General features: G+C 35.3%; 1 protein-coding gene across 1 annotated transcript in view; it reads left to right on the top strand.

Moving 5' to 3' along the window:
- The window catches only part of LOC106467692 (Fanconi anemia group I protein-like), an 86,531-nt gene that overhangs the window by 31,933 nt on the left and 35,120 nt on the right, over positions 1–19,478 (top strand). Inside the window, exons 7-8 of the mRNA XM_022395893.1 lie at positions 90–211; positions 10,049–10,255. Coding sequence (XP_022251601.1) covers positions 90–211; positions 10,049–10,255 — 329 coding nt within the window. The remainder of the gene's footprint in view (positions 1–89; positions 212–10,048; positions 10,256–19,478) is intronic.

Genomic DNA, 19,478 nt, shown 5'->3' on the forward strand with positions numbered 1-19,478 from the left:
TCAACTCCTGCCACTTCAGAACCACTTCTTTTGAGTATTAAACAACCTCCTATAAACAATACTAATCTTGATATGAACTTTTCAAACAGGATAAATTGACTGGTTACAACCCCTCATTGTTGTTTGATACTAAGAATATCATCATGGCAAATGAACTACTTGGAATATATGAAGGTTTAATAGAGTACTGTTTTACTGCTTGTGAAATGAGGTAAGTTTTGTTTATTAAAATATACTATTTCCAGTTGGATGTACACAGTTGATTTATCATTAAAATCTTATTTACTAAACATTTCCTTTTTAGCAACAATAAATGTATTCAATTTAATGTCCATACCTTCTGTAATGAGTAATGCACTTTGAGAAAAATTAACTTTGCAGATTACAAAAAAGCATTGAGGATGCTAGTTTCAACATGATTAATCTTCATTTGTTTTCTAAAATGCATGGTATAATTTCATTTACATAGTTTTCTCCTATAACTGTGGAAATTACTCCATTTTTTAAAATATTTTTGTACTTCAAATATCAGAAAAATGTTTAGTAAATTTTATATTGATAATACTTTGGAGTGGTAATTGGACTTGTTTAGAAGACATAGCTTATAAAGTAGAAAACTTTCTTCTTTAAAGAATGGATTTTATTTTCCATCTTTTATAAGTAATATTGCATTACTTATCAGCACTGCAAATGCATCATTGAAAATTAATAGCACGTTGTACAGAAAGCTCCTGACAAAACCATAAAGTAAATTCTGATGCAGTACATTACCTCCACTCATATAAATAGCTATTCTTGTTCAGTGCTGTCCCTCTGTATGCAAAAAATTTTTCGCATGCCACAAACTTTGAACTCCCATGTACCTTACAATCAACTGATTCCAATGCGTCTTGCATGTAAATTATCATGCTACAACCCTCCACCAATAAGAATGCAACACACTCTCTTGATGCGTGTGAACTCCCTCTATTCGATTCTACCGAACTATTACTTTTCATTTGGCAGTACTCGTGTCAAGACATTTTTTGTTGTGCTCTTTAAACTTGCTCAATTTCGTGATTTTTGTTGTTGTTGTAATTATTCCAAAGTGGATTTTTTGTTTTTCAACAGTTAATGACTTTTCAGATAGCTTTTCCAGGTTTTTCATTTTTTTCTCCTCAAACAATTGTTTGATTTTCCTTTTTACACAGTGAATTCCAAACTTCAAGTTACCACTTCGGAGATCATACCTTCTACTAGCACACACAGGCTACAGGTGGAGGGGGCTCGTTTTTGGATTTATCAACTATTGTCCAGCATGAGATTGATCATATATGAATCAACCTGCATCTCCTGATCTTGCCCTGTTCCTCCTTAACATGCTGAATGTGTTTGGGTCGAAGAGGATTTTGCCAGCCTTTTTATTACCCCAGATTATAGGGTTTATGCTGAGCTATTTTTTTTTTCTCTGATGGTTGAGGGTGCCAGCATACCTCACCCTCTACAGGCTTCAGATCAGTTTTCCTTAGCCTACCATCAGGACGAATGTCCGTTTCTCAACAGTTAGAATAGATTTTGCCCTTGTGGAGGTGGACCCTGATCATCGTGTTCTTTATCTCACACCCAGTTTTCCCACCTTAGTCATACACTTTTGACTCTCATACTGTACTTGTCTACTATCCTCCTCCTTTCTGAGACGATCCACTGAGATCCTGAGGATTTTTTTTAGTGCTAACCTCTCCCTGATTACCTCCTTACACATGTTGTTTCTCAGTTGTTGGGATCTCCTGGGAAGGGACTCAGCTTTGTTCCAGGTTTTTTTACCACCTTCTTATCTCTCGGACTTATGTGTGCTCCGTTTTCTTCAGCAGTATGTTTTGTGTAATATTCCTGAGACTTCGGAATCCTGTGTGGAGTCATTACAACAGCAAGCTACCCTTTCTACTTTGATAGATCATTTGTTGCATTCTTAGCCTAGAATGCCCCCTATTACTGTTTCCAGTCCTGCTCCTTCTCAGCCCTTACCTGTTCCTCAATCCAGGGGTTCATCATCTCGTCGTCAACACTACTGGTGACTACCCAGTGGGGGCTTGCTTTTCCGATTTTGTTCTCCTTTGGTGACTTTTTTGCCACAGATCTTATCTTTGGGTTATTTGGGTTTTATCTGAGGGACTTGTTATCCAATTTATTTCCTCTCCTTCATTATCTCAGATACCCATTTCCTTTCCATTGCCTCAGGATTCTATCACCAGTCAGCATCTGTCTGAAGTGGTACAAGATCTTTTCTCCCAGCAGGCCATCGAACCTGTCAATCATCCTTCTCCAGGTTTTTATTCCAGGCTTTTTGTCATACCCAAGAAAACTGGGGGCTGGCGGCCTGTGATCAGTTTGTCCTGCATCGATCAATTTTTGGTTCTACCCAAATTTACCATGGAGTCTTTTCACACCCTCAGGTGGGCTTTTTTTTGGGTTTGTGAATGACCAAGGTAGACGTTGCGAATGCTTACTTGCTTGTCCCGATATCACATCATTCGAGATGTTACCTTCAGTTTATATATGACCAGGTAGTTTATCAATTTTGGGCCTTGTCCTTCGGGTTTGCTTCAGCCCCATATGTTGGGTGGTTAAGGCATTTGCCCATCATTTACATGCTCGGGGGTTGTGCTTCCATCATTACATGGACGACTGGCTTTTGTCATCTTGTTCCGAACAGGAATCCACCCATTACACTAATCTGCTGCTCCTGTGTGGGCTTGTACCTACCCAATATCTTGTCCATTTGGGTGTTTTTTTCAAAACTCATCTTAGTTGGGCCCAACCTTCTCCTCTTCAACTTTGCATGATGGAGCTTTCAGTTCTCTACATGCTTATTGCTCTCCCTCTTACAGCTCGCGAGGTTTTATCACTGTTGGGGATGTGGTCTTCCGTAGAAGTCATTAGAAGTTGAACATATATGCAGCCTCATCAGTGGACTCTACACAACGAATGGAATCTTGCGTGGGATCCATTTGGAGGCTCCTATTTCCCTTCCTCCTTCCCTTGTAGATGATCTGTATTGGCAGTTGAAAAAGGCTCACATGTTAGCAGGTGTTCCACTTCCTCCCCCTCATCCGTATTTACATATCTTCGTGGACATGGCTGGGGAAGAGTGTGGGTTGATCAGCAGGAAGCTACAGGTCAGTAGTCTCCAGCCAAAAGATCTTACCATATCAATATCCTGGAACTTCTGGATGTACATTTTGCCTTAGATTGTTTTCTTCATCTTTCCAGGAATCGTCTGGTTGTGATCCATTCTGAAAATTCTACAAGGGTTTATCTCACTCACCATGGTGGCTCTTGTTCTCATTCTCTTTGCAGTCAGACCTTGTATATCCTTTTTTTGGGCCTACATGCTTGGTGTTCGTATCATTGCGTATCATGTTCTGAGTGCATTCAATCTTTTTGCGAATCATCCAGACAACGTTTATCTGGTGGGGTGGTCTCTTGATCCTCTTGTTTTTTCAGTGGCTATGCTTTCAGTGGGGGACTCCTCACCTGGATTTGCCACATCCCTCTGTACCAAATTACCTCTGTTTTGGTCTTCGGTTCATCATCCTCTTGCTGTGGCTGTCAGTGCTTTCGGTCAAGATTGAACCAACAAATACCTGTATGTTTATCCTCCCATCCATCTTCATCACAGGGTGATATTGATCATCCATGCCACTCCATGTCAAGTTCTGATTGCTCCTTACTGGCCATCACAATCGTGGTCCCCACAGCTGCTACAGCTCCATTCTGCACCTCTGTTACCTTTTGCTCTTACTCCATCCCTTCTATGTCAACCTCGATCACCAGTGTTTCATCCAGCCCTTCATATCTTCTGTCTTTGTGTCTAGTTTCTATCTGGTTCTTGGCTAGGAGATTTGGTTTGTCTCGGTGGGTCGCTTCTTTTTTTTTAGCTTGTTCCACTTGCCCTTCCTCTAGGGATGTTTATCAATATAAATGGAACATTTTCTTCTGTTGGCTCAGTGGTTTTCCCTCACTAGACCCACTGTTCCTCATATTATGGATTTCTTCACTTGACTCTTTCTTCTGTCTACTTGATCACAGGTTATCGGGCTGCCTTATCTCACACTTTTTGTTTTTCCAGGTACCATACAGTTTTTGCCTCTCCTACCCTTTCCCTTTTGTTGCATTCCTTCTAGGTTAGTCATCAACCTTGGCATGCTGTCCTTCCAGATTGGGATGTCATTGTGGTTTTTCACTGTCTTACTTTGCCTCCATTTTAACTGCTGTTCTCGTTCTCAGTTTTTCACTTACCCTTTAAGATTTAATTCCTTCTTCTCTTAGCCTGTGGATGTCATTGGTCGGATTTATTTGCCATCGACATTTCATCTACTTTATATCATTTCACATATATTCTCCTTTATCCAGATTGATCTTTCTTGAAACTTCAGCGGCTTGGGAGGGTAATTCCTCCTTTTTGCTGATTTCCATTATTTCCATTTCCCACCTTTATCCTCGGTCAGAACCAGTTAGGCTACTATGTCCTGTCTATGCTCTTTGTTGTTATGTTGCCTGCATGGTTTCCTTCCTATTCATTCCTTGGCAGACATCTTCTGTTTGTGACCTTTCTCCTTCCACCCTGACCAATTGGGTTTGGCTTTTAATTTGATTGGCTAATTTTTCCTTACCATCTTATTCTCGTAATTTGTTCCAGGTGTCTTCTCATCAAGGTCAGGCACCTTACCTTTTCCCTGGCATCTCATGTCCATTGTCCCTTGGAGGAAATTCCTCAGTCGGGCATGTGGACTACTCCACATACATTCATACTTTACTATTTGCATTGGATAACTGTATTTTCTTCTATGGGTTGTCTTTTGCCTGTTGCCATTATCCAGACTTCGGTGAGACTGTGACTGGGTAAATTATATTTTTATATATATATATCTATATATATCTTTTCAGGTTTTTTTTTTTTCTGTCTGGATCCTGCTCTGTGGTGAGTGGTGCCTGACGAGATATGCTTCTCATAGTTAAATCCGCACTGTCAGGCCGTGTTTACTGATTATTTCTAATTTCTGTAGCCATAACACGTTCTCTGTTGAGATGGGGTGTTCCACAAGATCAAGATCACTTGTAGGTTTGTCCTTGCAGTATATCTGCTTCATTCATATGATCGTTCCAGACTGTACTCACTTATTGACTTTGTGAGTAAAGCAGAAAGGGATAGCTGCCCATCTCTGCCATACCTTAGATTGAATATATAAGGTATGGTCTGCTTTTCAAAATAGGGTTTTTGTGGTCACCTGTTTCACTGTCTCCAGTGTTGTTGTTCCTCCAGACTCTCCACTGCATTTTCTTCCCCCTTTTCTTCCAGTAGAGTATTGGGGCCTTACTACTTTGCAGTTCAAAACTGCTGGGGTGGTGGACTATGGAAGCATCCTCCTGAATGTGTAGATGATGTGATGTCCTCCAATCTGATGCTCCACCTCCGTATGGGGTTTTCCGAGAGGATGTGGTAGCTTTGGAGTGAGCCGTCAAAATTGCAGTTTATTCTTGCAATTGGGATCCCTCATCCTACCCCCCATGTGGATGTCAGTTCCCAGTGGCTGGTTTGGGATTCAGAGCTGAATCAATCAACATAAGTCCTTACACATGTATTACAGGTGTCTGTTATTGAGCTGGGGGTAGTTCCTGTCGGATTGGTTTTTAGTGATATAGTTTACATTACAGAGACATCTTTATGGTACCGATCCTTTGGATGTCAAGTTCCTGAATTGGTCAATCACTTTCTCACATTGCATCATGTCTCCCATTTATAGATCAGGGGGTACAATATTTCCCCCACTCTTTTCTACCCCCACCAGATGGCTGGGTTTTGGATTGTAGTTGACTTGCTTCTGGTATGATCCTCTTTCCTACCCCCACATGGATGTTGGTACCTGGTGACTGGGTTTTGGATTGTAGTTGATTTACTGATGATGTGATCCTCATCATACCCCCACATGGATGACCGTTCCCAGCGGCCTTGGTTTTGGATGCAGTTGACTTGCTGTGTGTGGTCCGTCATGCCCTAGCCACTCTACATCTAGGGGCACATCCTTTTACTATCATCCACATTTCAGTACTCACTGTTAAAAGGAAGAAGAAAAAGAAGACAGTGCCGGTAAGTGAAAGTTCTAATACTAGCCCTAAGGACAATACTCAGAAAACAAACACCACTGAAAACAACACACAAATCCACACTAATGATAAACAATACCACTTCCTAGGACTTATCATCGAAGGTATACCCACAACATTAAGAATCCCACAAATAGTCAAATAAATCAGAAAACATTTTGTGAGCCTAAATTTCAGAGACATTCGCAGACTCCCGAAAAGAGGTGTTCTTCTAAAGTGCTCTTCCCCCAAGGACTATGCACACATCCTAGCCCACTGGCATTTGACGGTAAAATGTCTATTCACCCGCCCAAAAACACCACTACACAACCAGCCATCGTCATCAGATGTGTCGATCTCGACATCTCACTTTTTTTCAAAAAGCACTTCATTGAACCCACAAAAACACCTGCCAGACAGATTTTACAGTGTTACAACTGCCAAAAGTTCAAGCATAGCAAACCATACTGCACATCTCCCCCAAATGTGTTAGATGCTCAGCCCCACCACGATGTAATCAAATGTCCGAAAGAGCGCAACCAGGTCACTTGCACCAACTGCCAGTGCCCCCACACTGCAAGCTACAGAGCATGCCCCAAATTCACACAAGTTCGAGATAGAGTTCTCTTTAGGACTAAAAAGACACCATTTCCACTTACATCTCAAGTCACGGAATTTCCACCACTGTCCTGACCACAATGTCAGCCACTGCTCGAAACACTTTCTGTAGATGTAAATACATACAACACTACCACACCCCAGCCCACAGTCCCACCTAAACTTTATTCACATGCAAGCGAAACTGGCTCCCAACTACAAAGCAACACAAGTGCACCAAGTTCTTCAAACCATGCTGAATATATCATTAACCTTTTGTCAATGCTGGTAGAATTAAGTGAATACTCAGAGTTCTCTACATGGGCTGAGTATTTAGAAGCTCTCTGCACAATCACCTGGCGTTACTTCCCCCTTCCCAACCTCGAGCTACACCACATTTCACGAAGAATAACCCAACGCGCTCAACAAACACATTATTCACAGACACAATAAAAATAATGCATCTTAACTGTCAAGGTGACCTAGTCACCAAAAAATTTGAAATATTTAATTTAAATAAACAGGTAAAAGCCTGATAATTTCAGAAACCTTGGCTAAAGAAAATCATAATGTTAATATCCTAGGCCTCAAATCATACTCTCTACCCCGCACAAACAGCAATAGAGGTATAGTTCTATACTTTAAAAATAATATAACCAACATAATATCCATCGAGAACTCTCAAGCGACCACTTCCCCATATCATGCACAATTCACACACGCAGACCTCCGACACCACGGGTACTCCCACCAGTTTATAACTACACTAAAGCCGACTGGGAAAAATTCAATGAAATGCTCAACAACCATTTACCTCTATTAATTACACACATTAATAACAAACATGACCTACACTCATATGTAAAAAATATAACTCAAGCATTAAACATAGCAACATCTGAAACTACCCCGTCTGTCTCAAGACAACATTCACACTCATATAATCACTGAACACTAACCCCTGAGATTCTCACGCTAATTATCGACCATAGACGCATAAGAAGACAACAGTATTAAGTTCCTAGGAATCACCTTTGACACCATAATAACATGACACAAACACATTCAAAACATACACACCTCAATTACCAGATGCATCAGCTACGTTAGTCTAATTATAAGCAAACATTCAAACTGTGCACCAACAACAGCTTTAAAAATATACAAAACATTTGTATGCTCACTCATAGAATACGGATGTCAAATAATCTACAACATGTCTAAAAATAATCTCAAAAAGCTTCAAATCCAGCAAAACAAAGCCATAAGATTAGCCCTAAGGCTTCCAACATTTACCCCTGAAAAATACATACATAAACTAAGTAACCTCCCCACACTTAAGAATAGATTAACAAAACTATCCTTTAAATATTATACAAAGATGGATAAAAGAAATAGCTTTACTTCAGCACAACACAAAATCTCAAGTGCTCCCACCAAACACACTTCACCATACAATCTATTCTACCAACAAAACACAATATATGGAACCACACGCACATAAAAGTTGAATCTCTTTGCATATATATCAATAACCATGTATTGCCTTGCAGCCAGGGCACAGGACAGATAGATTATTCGGCGTCTGTCCTGTGAAAGTGGGTTTTCTCCAGCACTATGGTTTCCCCCCACATCAAAATTATCTTCCGGGCATTGAACCTACTGTTCCAGCCCACCTGAAAAGGGTCTATAACCTTCCCCAGTGTTAAGTGTTGAGAAACTAAATAAATTTTTGAAATCACCCTATTTCAAAATGCTTTACAAACTCTTCTCTATCAAAATGTTCCAACACAATACCATGTAATTTACAACCATAGCATACATAACACACATATGGATCTTTCTGTTTGTTTGCTATTACAACTTCATCGACCTCCTTGACTCAACCGACCCTGGACATCACAACGCAGTGCCCATCTCCTCTGACTTTCTTAATGACACCACAAACTCATGACTTACAACGAAAACAGAAGATAAAATTAAATTCACTAAAAGAAATAATACTTGCGTGGGGTTGAAGGGGAACAACCCAGTTGGGAAGGGCAGACAAACCAAAAAGCTTGTTTTCTCTCCCTTCAAACTAATTACTGCCATGGTTAGTTAGTTTTTTTTAGTGTGGTATCCCATGTATGATCCTCTTTTATGAGGGTCTATTCTTACAGGGTATTCTTCAGATGCTTTTGAGGAATGCTGCTTTGTTTTTCCCTATCACCGGTTTCTCCATCAATTCAGTGTGGGATTCTAGCTATTTATGTGAGCAGAGGTAATGTACTGTATCGGAAGTAATAATTTTCCTATACTGAAATATATTTCCAATAGGTACTTACCTCTCCCACACTTCCCACCTTCCTCCCCACTGAAAACTGGTGCTTCCATTTTCTGCCAAAACTCATAGTGATGGTTCAGTAGAATCGAATAAAGTGGAGAGCTGTCACATGATGATTTACATGCAAGATGCATTTGTAAGGTATGTGGGAGCTCAAGGCTTGTGAGATGCAAAAAATGTTTTTGCATATATAGGGCAGCACTGAATGAGAATAGCTATTTATGTGAGATGAGGTAAGTACCTATTGGAAATATATTTTCAGTATAGGAAAATTATAACATTTGAACTCTGGAGGAAAGATAATTTATTATTTATTGCAAATTTCTGTTGAAATTTTAGGAAGTTCTACACTTGGAGTTAAACAATTAATTGATATAATTGATTACTAGAAGCATCTATTACAGGAATTAGTGTCACATAAAATAATTAACGAATATTAATTACTATTAAATCGATTACTCTTTTCAGTATTCCAGTTATCCAAATAATCAAAATATTTTTCATTATTATTTTTGATTAACCATTGTTGTTCAGTTTAATCAATTAGTGTTTGTGATTATTACCATTTTCATTTATTACAACTATCCAAGTCTCATCAGAGTAATTGAAGCCCAACAATTAATTAACTATAAAATTTAACTAATCATCTTTTATTTAAGAATGAAAATGTTTTGGTCCCTATGATAAGGCATTAAAAAGAAGAAAAAAGTGCAATGAATAGCAAGAACCATTCACATCAAACTCTATGTAACCTAAATAAATAATGATTGTGTGAAAAATATGTTTTATTAAAAATTTGTACACATTGTTTTATATATTAGCTCATTTCTTTGAGATTTAGAAGAGAAGTAATCATTTATTAAAATATATTCAGGCTTGTTAAATCTACACCTTTTGGAAAGGTTTAAATATTTTTACATGTAACTTTGTCAAACTTGAAACTTTATATGTTTATTCGACCACATTATTGTTTGTTACATATTTTTTATTTTGCATTTGTAGTGTTCAAAGTTGTAGTGATGTGCTAGCCTTATTTAAAAAATATCACACACTTGAAGAAACACTTAAGGAGAAGATGCCAGGAGCTGGTACTAAAAAAGATGAAAATCGTAGTTATAAGAGTATCAAATACAGCTCAGCCATTAGTAGAAACAGAATAAGACTTCTGTCTTTAAGAGTAGTAGCAGAAATCCTTAAACTTTTGTTGTGGTAAGTGTTGATTTATCTTTTATTTCCCGTTTAAGGTTTACAAATTTAAGTAGGTTTAAAGTTTTTTAAGAAATTAACTTATTAAAAAAGTTGTTTTTTTTCTTTTCATACCACGTGTATGTGTATAGATCTATATACAAATAAACCATTCTTTCTGTTTATGTATCTTTGTTATAAGATTGAAGGAGTGTTTTCACATTTTTTTCTCAGTTTTTTATTTCATCTTTTTTATTTTATTTTTTATTTCATTTTTTGGAAGAAAGGCTCCTAACCTGCAATGAGCTTCTAATTCATTAATGTGACAAGCTCAACAGAAGTCAGTCATTTTCATAAATACATAAAATGCCAAACAACAGTAGAAATGGTGAATGAACTGCAATTTACATTTAATGTATACAGATGAAGCATTCACCAACTTTAGGTCCAATACAAAACAAACAAAATTATCTAGAAAAAGTAGAGCATGTGAAATTTAGACAGCAAATTTAAATATCAAGAACAGCAAAGTCAGCCAGACACATAGTTCAGCTATGGTACTTAAAAATAGTTGAAATAGCATATCTGTGGCTACTAGGAGTTCCTGAGTTATGGGAAATGTATGTTACATGTTTGTTCAAGTCTCAGTAGAATTTTGTATTAACATTTGTTTGTGCTGTGAAGTTTGCTTCATTGCACCTGATGGAATGTCTACATTACAGCTGGGACCTCAAGCCAGCATAAAGACAACATAACATAAGTGATCAACTGCACTAGTGAGCAGTTTGATTAATACCATACAATTGCAGGAGACTAGCTCATCCCACAAAATATCAAACATGCTTTTTATCAGCTAAGAACTACAGCTAGATTGATGATGGAGATAACCAAAAAAGGTTTCCAAGGTCTTTCAAGCATCATATTCCTTTGCCGCTTGCAGTATGAAATTCCAGTAACAGATGACTCTCATTGTTCTCAATGTTTAACAAAGACAAGTTTAGCTTGGTGTAGCAAGGTTTATTTTCCCATAGATGTAGTGATTTGTCTTCCTATGCAGTAACTAATTGTTGTATAGAGAGTACAGCAAAATTTACCAAATTTTGGTTTTTCATCTCGGGATGTGAATAATTATTTAGATTTTTCATAATTGAAAGCTTGATGGTCTGTTGTTCATTTTCCTGTGCCCTGTTTATAAATTATTGCTTGATATGTATAATCAAGAGTGGTAATAACTTAAAGTGTGGAAGTCATGAAAGCAAAAGAGAAGTGAGATTACAAAACCAACTGATAGAAGATTAATGTCAAGTAATTGGGCATGATAACATACTTGTGTATTCAGATATTATATAATTATTCTAAAAGAGATACTGTTAAACTTAAAATGGTTGAAAAGTATTTTGCAAGTTATGTATTAGATTATTTCCTTTAATTTGTTCACATATTTTCTAATCTTTATAATTTACAACATCATTAGATTAATAAAATCATCATTTGCACTAATCACTGATGCTTTAAAACTGTATTTTGTCATTTTTTTTTCTTTCAAACAATCGGAGAATACAAGAAAAACTATTTCTTCTGTTGAAGTAGGCAGTGGTAAATAATTTAAGTACAGTTCAGAGTATTTGGTATTTTTGTATTTCAATATGGTTGTGAAAACATTGATTGTTAATGTAAATTTCTTACGTTTAAGTGATCCAGTAAGTCTTGAAGATTAATGACCATGGAACACTAACTGTTTCCTTCACATTTTGAATAATTTACAGCTGAAATTAAAAGTATTATGTACTACAATATTAAAATAGTTTTTACCTTTATCATTAAATGGCAACTGTCTTAAATTTAGGCAGCAGTAATAAATTGATGGTAGTTAAGATCAGTTCACACTCTACTTGAGCACAGAGATAACATTGGTATTAAATTCCACACTTACTAGATAAACAACTTATGCTTTGTGAAAAGAAGTATAAAAAATTGCTGGTTTTTTAGAAAAAGTGCTGTTACACAGGAGGTTATAGTAATGTTCACTAAACTTTTACACTCTTTCACACAAAATCTAGTTATATCTGTGTACAGAATTTTTTTCTTTGCAAATATGACTATAGTGTAGGTGTATAATGAAAAAATGTCTACTTCAGTACATAATACTAACAGATAGTGAATATGTTTTTGTGAAATAGAGAAAACAAATAAAGAAGCAATTTATTTTCTTTCTATTTTATATCATATCTGTTGATTCTCTTTCAGCATAAACATAACTAAGTAAAATGTATAAAAAATAAACTTATGCAATGATACTTCTGAAACATCAGTTATTGGCTGTCACTGCACTAACGGGAAACATCTAAAAATTAATTTTTGATTTGTTTCTTCATATACAAATGCCAAAGAAATTACAGAAAATTTTAGTATGCTGTCACTACACTAATGGGAAACATCTAAAAGTTAATTTTTCATTTGTTTTCTTCAAATACAAATGCCAAAGAAATTGAAGAAAAATTTTAGTATGATCAGAATTAAAGCAAAATATCTGAAGTTATGTTTTTCTTATACTGCTGTATATATGTCACAGGCCTTGCATTTTACTTTCACACTCTTCAAAATAGGAGCACTATTTTCTGCTCTGAACAAAGGATGTTTGCTTTTATTTACACTAAGGATCAAGAATGAGAACTTCAGTCACTAAAATATGCTTTACTTGAGCTTCTTGTGTTGGCATATTTTAGGGATTATTCATTCATCCTAGTTACAGATGTTTGTGATAGTGGAATTGGAGCATTGTCACAGGTGCAGGAAGATGTAAAGCATATAATCATGTATGCTAGTCATATATCAACATAGTACAGTACAACAACAAAAATGAACTCTTTGTAGCTGTATTGGTGAAATACTACTGCCACCATCTTATAATAGAAAGTTCACAATTTATGTATACCATGTGTAACTACGAGGACCTAGATAGTATGATTGCATATTGCATTACAACACTTAAGGAGTACAACTTTGTTGTAAAGATGTCAGAGGCAGTATCATGGTAAGGCAGCTGAATTGTCTCTTTAGATGATGATGGCATGTCTATTTATGAATATTCAAATCGTGGTTGTTAGGTAACTGCAAAATACATTACAGGAAGAATTACTATGAGCCATAAAGGTATTAACCCTCTCTCATGACATTTTCAAATTTTCATTAAAGAACTTTATTATCACTGTATGTCAATAAAATGTGCATCACAATGTCATTTATAATTCAAATTTTTAATTCAAAAGAAAATATTTAAAGAACATTTTAAATATTCTTTTTTGTGTGTCATGTAGCATGTCTTCTTGTCTTATTATTCAGTTTATATTTTATTACACCTACCATACATGTCTATAGTGCTTGAAGAATTAGAAGCTCAAACTTTAGACATTTAAGTTAGAATATAAAATATGAACCTCCCACCTTTTTGACTTGTTGAGGTATCAGTATACTTTGCACACCTACGAGGGTAGTCCTGCCCACTACTCTATTATTTTGAAACATCTTGTCTACTCATACCTAATTCTCTTAAATAACGTGTTTATAACCAATAGAAAGAGCACATTCCAAACTACATAAATCTGACAATCATTTATAATTAGCTTGAAGGAGAACTAGTAATTTGAGTGGAAATGTTGAAGTCTATTGAGTAAGTCATTCCTCTAAATAAAAATGAAATTTAGTTTAAACTACATATAGCTTAGTTAGAGAGCCAGGTAAATTATAGTGGTTTTATGTGTACACGTACAGTAATTTGATAATTTTTTGGTTTTCTAAAATCATTGAAATCTACAAAAATTAATTTGTTTTGCTCTCCACTTGAGAGAATAAATAAGACTTAGCAAGTAGGATGTGTGTTGGATATACAAGACTGTTTAGGTTAATAGTTATTATTTAGTTTATTTGGTGATTTAATATTTAATGATTATTTACTTTTCCTAACAGGAGAGTTAAAAGTAATTATATTAAAACGATTGTTATGACAAGTTTGGTTGTATAACCTGGTAAGAGTCGTACTTTGTGTTTGCAATTACATTGTTGTCTAGGCTTTACTAATATTTTTTATGTCAGTTAATCAAATCTTTGATGTTTTTCTTGTTACCTTAACTGAGTATTGTTAAATCATTGCATAACATAGTTTGTAGAAAATTTCAGGCCTCAGTAAACAACATATAAATATAGGCAACCAAGCGAGTGCAAGTGAAGTACAGTCAAGTAAACTTTGGTTAAAAAAATGTTAGAAAATGTGAAGTTAACTGGCGTGTAAGTGAATAGCCATAACAAGCGATATTTTAAAGTGAGTTTCACAGTTTAATAGAGATAAGGAGAATAATTTATCTTGTCAGAGGGTGTTCTAAAGTAATTGAACCTGTGTGGACTTTGATGAAAAGAATAAAATTATTTAAAGTTAGAGATATAACTGTGGTAACCCATGGTATAATGTAAGTAAATATATCATAGGTTGTATGGTAAGAAACAAAGTATAGAAAAATAGTTTGTGTTGTCAATTGGATTCTAAAGTAATTGAATCAGCCTGAGTATATTTTTGACAAGAAAATGGAATTATTTAGAGTTTTAGATACAACAGTGATATCCTATAGTGTAAAGAATTTTTGTACATACATTTGACTTGTTTTGAATATATTATTTTAAAACAAGTGGATTGTATGCTGTCCATTTCTTGTTTGCCCTGACAACGTGCGATTACAAATCAGTTTCATAAAAATTAAATTTCCGATATAAAAAAACGTTTGATATTTATTTAAGAGATTTTTAGATATTATGGAAATTCAATTGGAAATTTGTCAGATGAAGAAAATTATTTTCATCTTAACATGAAAATCACATTGCACTTGGAGCAATCAAAACTCTGACTCCATATATTTATGGACAGATTTTAAAAAAATACTGAAATATAAATGCTGAATTGTAATTATAAAGGATTTGTAATGTTTACTAAAAGCTTGAAAAATTTTGTGAAGATACACAAAACATGCTTAAAGTTATAGTATAGAAACTCTTATGGTTACTTTGCGGTCATGTGGGTTGTGTAATCCACTGAGTTAGTAGTGAAGAGTTAATGATTTCATTAGTTGATAGATTTCATGCATAAAACATCAGGAACTTTAGGATTCTAAAGGAGGAACAACTGAAAAATCCATATGTACTATGCATCAAGACAAAGCACAACCTTTACAGATCAATTAACTCTTTCCATACGGGGTCGGTGAAATACACTGACCTTGTAACCCCAAATTAACCATCAGTTTCCATACTATAACTTTTAATATGGTATGTGTATTATCACAAAATTTGGCAAACTTTCAGTAAACATTACAAATCTTCTACACAAAAAAGTCAGTTTTATTAAATAATTAAATATGTTTGCTAAAGATTTATTCATGAACATGTGATGTCAAAGTGTTGACTACTAGTGCAAGGTGATTTTCATGTTAAGATTTAAAATATTTTTGTTCATCTGACAAGTTTCATTTGGGTAACCTCTAACATCTCATAAATAAATATCAAACGTTTTTTTTTGTTTTGAGAAATGTCCATCAAACTTGCAGATTTTCTTTTGCAGAGAATAGCCTTTATATAGCCGGTCTTTTCCCACATACTGATAATTTTAATCATTGTGTGCCCTTTAGTTGAAACATAATACAATTTCTTCCTAAAATTATTATTGAGTAGTAGATAGTACTGCATTACCTGTAGAAATCCTCTCAGATAATGGAGCAAACTTCAGTAGTCACTTGTGCTGAGTGAATTCACTATTCACCACATCATTTCAATGTGATGGCTTATTGTGAGGGTAGTACAGACTGTATAATGACTGCTTGTGAAGTATGACAAAAATGAACACCTGCCATATGTCATGATGATGCATAGGGTGACATTTGGCTTGTTGTTTGCTGATATTAATGTTCTTTGTACATGATATACAGTTGCTGGTAGATAGCCTATCTTCCAAGACACGTGTCACAGTGCCTGCAGGAATATATATGGAGTTTTTAAGACTTGCATTTAGTTTATACTAGACCACTGTGACCCGTTGGGTCAACCACTATTCAGAGGCTATGAAGAATTCAAGCTAATATATATGGAGTTTTTAAGACTTGCATTTAGTTTATACTAGACCACTGTGACCCGTTGGGTCAACCACTATTCAGAGGCTATGAAGAATTCAAGCTAATTTCAATATTGCACCAAAATGAAGGTTTATTTTGAGATCATTTAATTAGATATTTCAATCCATTTGTGTTATTCATAATTCAAAAAAAAAGATATTTGATTGTTGATCAGGAGTAAAAGGAAAGACCATTTCATTTTTCAAAAAAGTGATTTAAGAAGTTTTGTGAATGATCTTTTGACTAAGAAAATAAGCAACCAAAACAATCTCAGAGTTTTAGTAGTATATAGATAGATTCTTCAAGACCTTACGTCTTTTGTCATCTTACGCTTTTTAATGAAGATAATAATATAATAGCCAATGCTCGCCGAGAGGTTTTCGTTTATAAAATTTTGTTGTTGTTCTCGACTTGATTTTTATTTTATTACCTCATCTTCATAGTTAATAGTAAATAATCAATAATATTGTGGGTCCATTTTATTGTTGTTCTTTCTACGCGCCATTATAACACATTTTTATCTCATCATTTAATTTCTGTTGTGCATATATTGTTGTATAGAAGATATTGTAAAGTGATTCATCAAGTGGAAAACGAATAGATAGATAGATAAACCGATATGTGGCGCCATCTAGTGTTCCTAAATTTATCTAGAAATTTTCATAAAAGTGACCCGAAAAACGGGACTAACTCTGTAACCTGTGGCCCAATTTTAACGAAACTTGTTTTATTCTGTTTCTATTCTCATTTCGTTACAAATATGGTGGTATTGTGTGCCTTTTTTGCTGTATTTATTTACAGACAAGCACACAAACAAACAATCTCAGAGTTTTAGTAGTATATAGATGTATGAATATGCACTATAATATATGTTTATAAAAGATATATCTCAAAGGAGATGTTATGATGAGATTTGAAAACCTGGTGACTGGGTATGGCAATTTTATTTTGGCTGGACTAGTTCCTTACCTCATTCATTGACATTGACAGCTCAGTCTTTCAAGCCAAAAGCTGCAGCAGCCATGTGGCATGTGTAGGCATGTTTAATTTATTTACAAGCTAAAGCCATGCACTACTGAACAACATTTTGTGCATTGGTTAGACCAGGAATCCGAGGCTGAGTATATTGAAAAGTCAGAGGACAGTAAAAGCACTATGTTAAATTATCTTAACCCAGCTGATGTTGATGATGGCTGCTCACATGTAGTCAAAGAAGGATGAGATGATTGTAGAACATTTCAGTTGCTTAGGAAATGACTGTGGCATCCACATCAACCTTCAAGTTCTCTATTTGAGGTTAAAACATGTGAGTAGTTAGGAAAGTTAGAAAATTGCTGAAAGGGCCTAGTGAGTTGTATTTTCTTAAGTGCTTAATGATATGTTGCAAACTTTTTGAAATTTACTAGGTTTCAGCAGTTATGTAAAATGCAGTCTAAGGGCTAGAAGATAAACACCTGAAAAGATGTGGTTAGCTCGACTTTCTGAACTACTAAGTGGAGTAATGCAACTTTCATGTAGTTCAGAAAGTAAAGATTGCCACATCTTTTCACCATTTAACTTATAGCCCTCCGACTGCATTTCAAGTATACTCTATAAATATTTCATCATAACAGGACAGATACAGTTATTAGGTACAACCCAAGGTTATTGATGGTTGGTGTGACTGTTGATGGTTGCTGAGCATTCTAATATTGGCAAGAGTCTAACTTGGCTTTTCAAGCATTCAAGTGGAACATTAGGATTAATATTTGCCAGTGTTTACCTGAAAGAATGCCTAAGGATTTGTGCAAGAGTGCCCATACCCAAGGAGCCTACAAGGAGTCTTCTCCCCCCCCCTCTCTCTCTAAATTTCATTATGAGCTCCATTTAAAATTTGATAATGGTTAGATTACCTACCAACATTTGGATTAATTGGGAAGATATACATATAAATGTCATGCGGTTTATGAATAGTGACTAGCCTATTTATGTTCAAAATCAATATTTTGTTAACATAGCATTACACTAACATTATATGAGCTTTTGAACTAGCAGTCCTGCATCATATAGTTCATATCAGAAATTATACATAGGCTTAGGTCTGTGTACCTACAGTAATTACATTATCAAATATTGTTGTGAGACATAAGCACATATTAAAAACATGCAATGATCAGTGAACTTATCCAACTGGTCACTCTCATGTTTATATTTCTTCTAATACATCTTGTTCTGAAGCCAAACTATCATCAAACATGATGCTCTTGATAAAACACAGCTTATTTAATGCTCGCTCAGCAACAACTGGTTTTTTGCAAGGGAAATCATCACTTGATTTATTACAGACAAACTGTGAAATGACAAAAGTTCCATGATCAGCCAAAAAAACTAGATGAACCATTTCACGATTCGTAGTTTATGGTTTTCTTTTTTTATGTCAAGCCTTTGCCTTCTTTATAATCTTCATCTTCCAGAATTGCTTTAGCTAGTTTAGGCTTCAGTCACGTCGGAAGCAGATCCAGATTATCAATATCATTCTCCATTTATTTGTATAAATCTTGAAATGTGTTAAACCTTGATACAGCTTCTGATTAGCTCAGTCTATAATTCTTGCACGGCTTATGAATATCAACTCTGTCATGATATAAAAGACTGTTTGGTGTAGATATTATTGATTAATTTATTTTGTGAGTGAATATTTTATTATTATTTAGTTTTTGTTATAATAATAGTTAAAAGTAGGCAATTGTAGGAAGTTATGTTTATAAATTCATTGATGTTGAGACTATCGAACGTCGCATGCAATACATTGACGTTAAGAATATAGAGATTTCTAGAAGGTGAGCAGATGATTAAGTGAACATATAAATAGTGTGAGATGAGCAGAAACAGCAGATAGACAATAGCAGAAGAGAGTAAAGTTATGGGCAAGGACAAGTTTGGTATGAAGTTAACTACCGTAGAAGTGATAGGCCTAACGTTTAATATATTAGAGTAAGACTAACACTAGAAAAGGAGATAAGAAGAAGAATTATTCCATCAAAGCATGGTTCTAAAGTAATTGAATCAGCCTGAGTGCACTTTGACAAATGAAACAGAGGATATTTTGAAGAAAG

This window comes from Limulus polyphemus, unplaced genomic scaffold (assembly GCF_000517525.1).
Source record: "Limulus polyphemus unplaced genomic scaffold, Limulus_polyphemus-2.1.2 Scaffold2707, whole genome shotgun sequence".
NCBI lineage: Eukaryota > Metazoa > Arthropoda > Merostomata > Xiphosura > Limulidae > Limulus > Limulus polyphemus.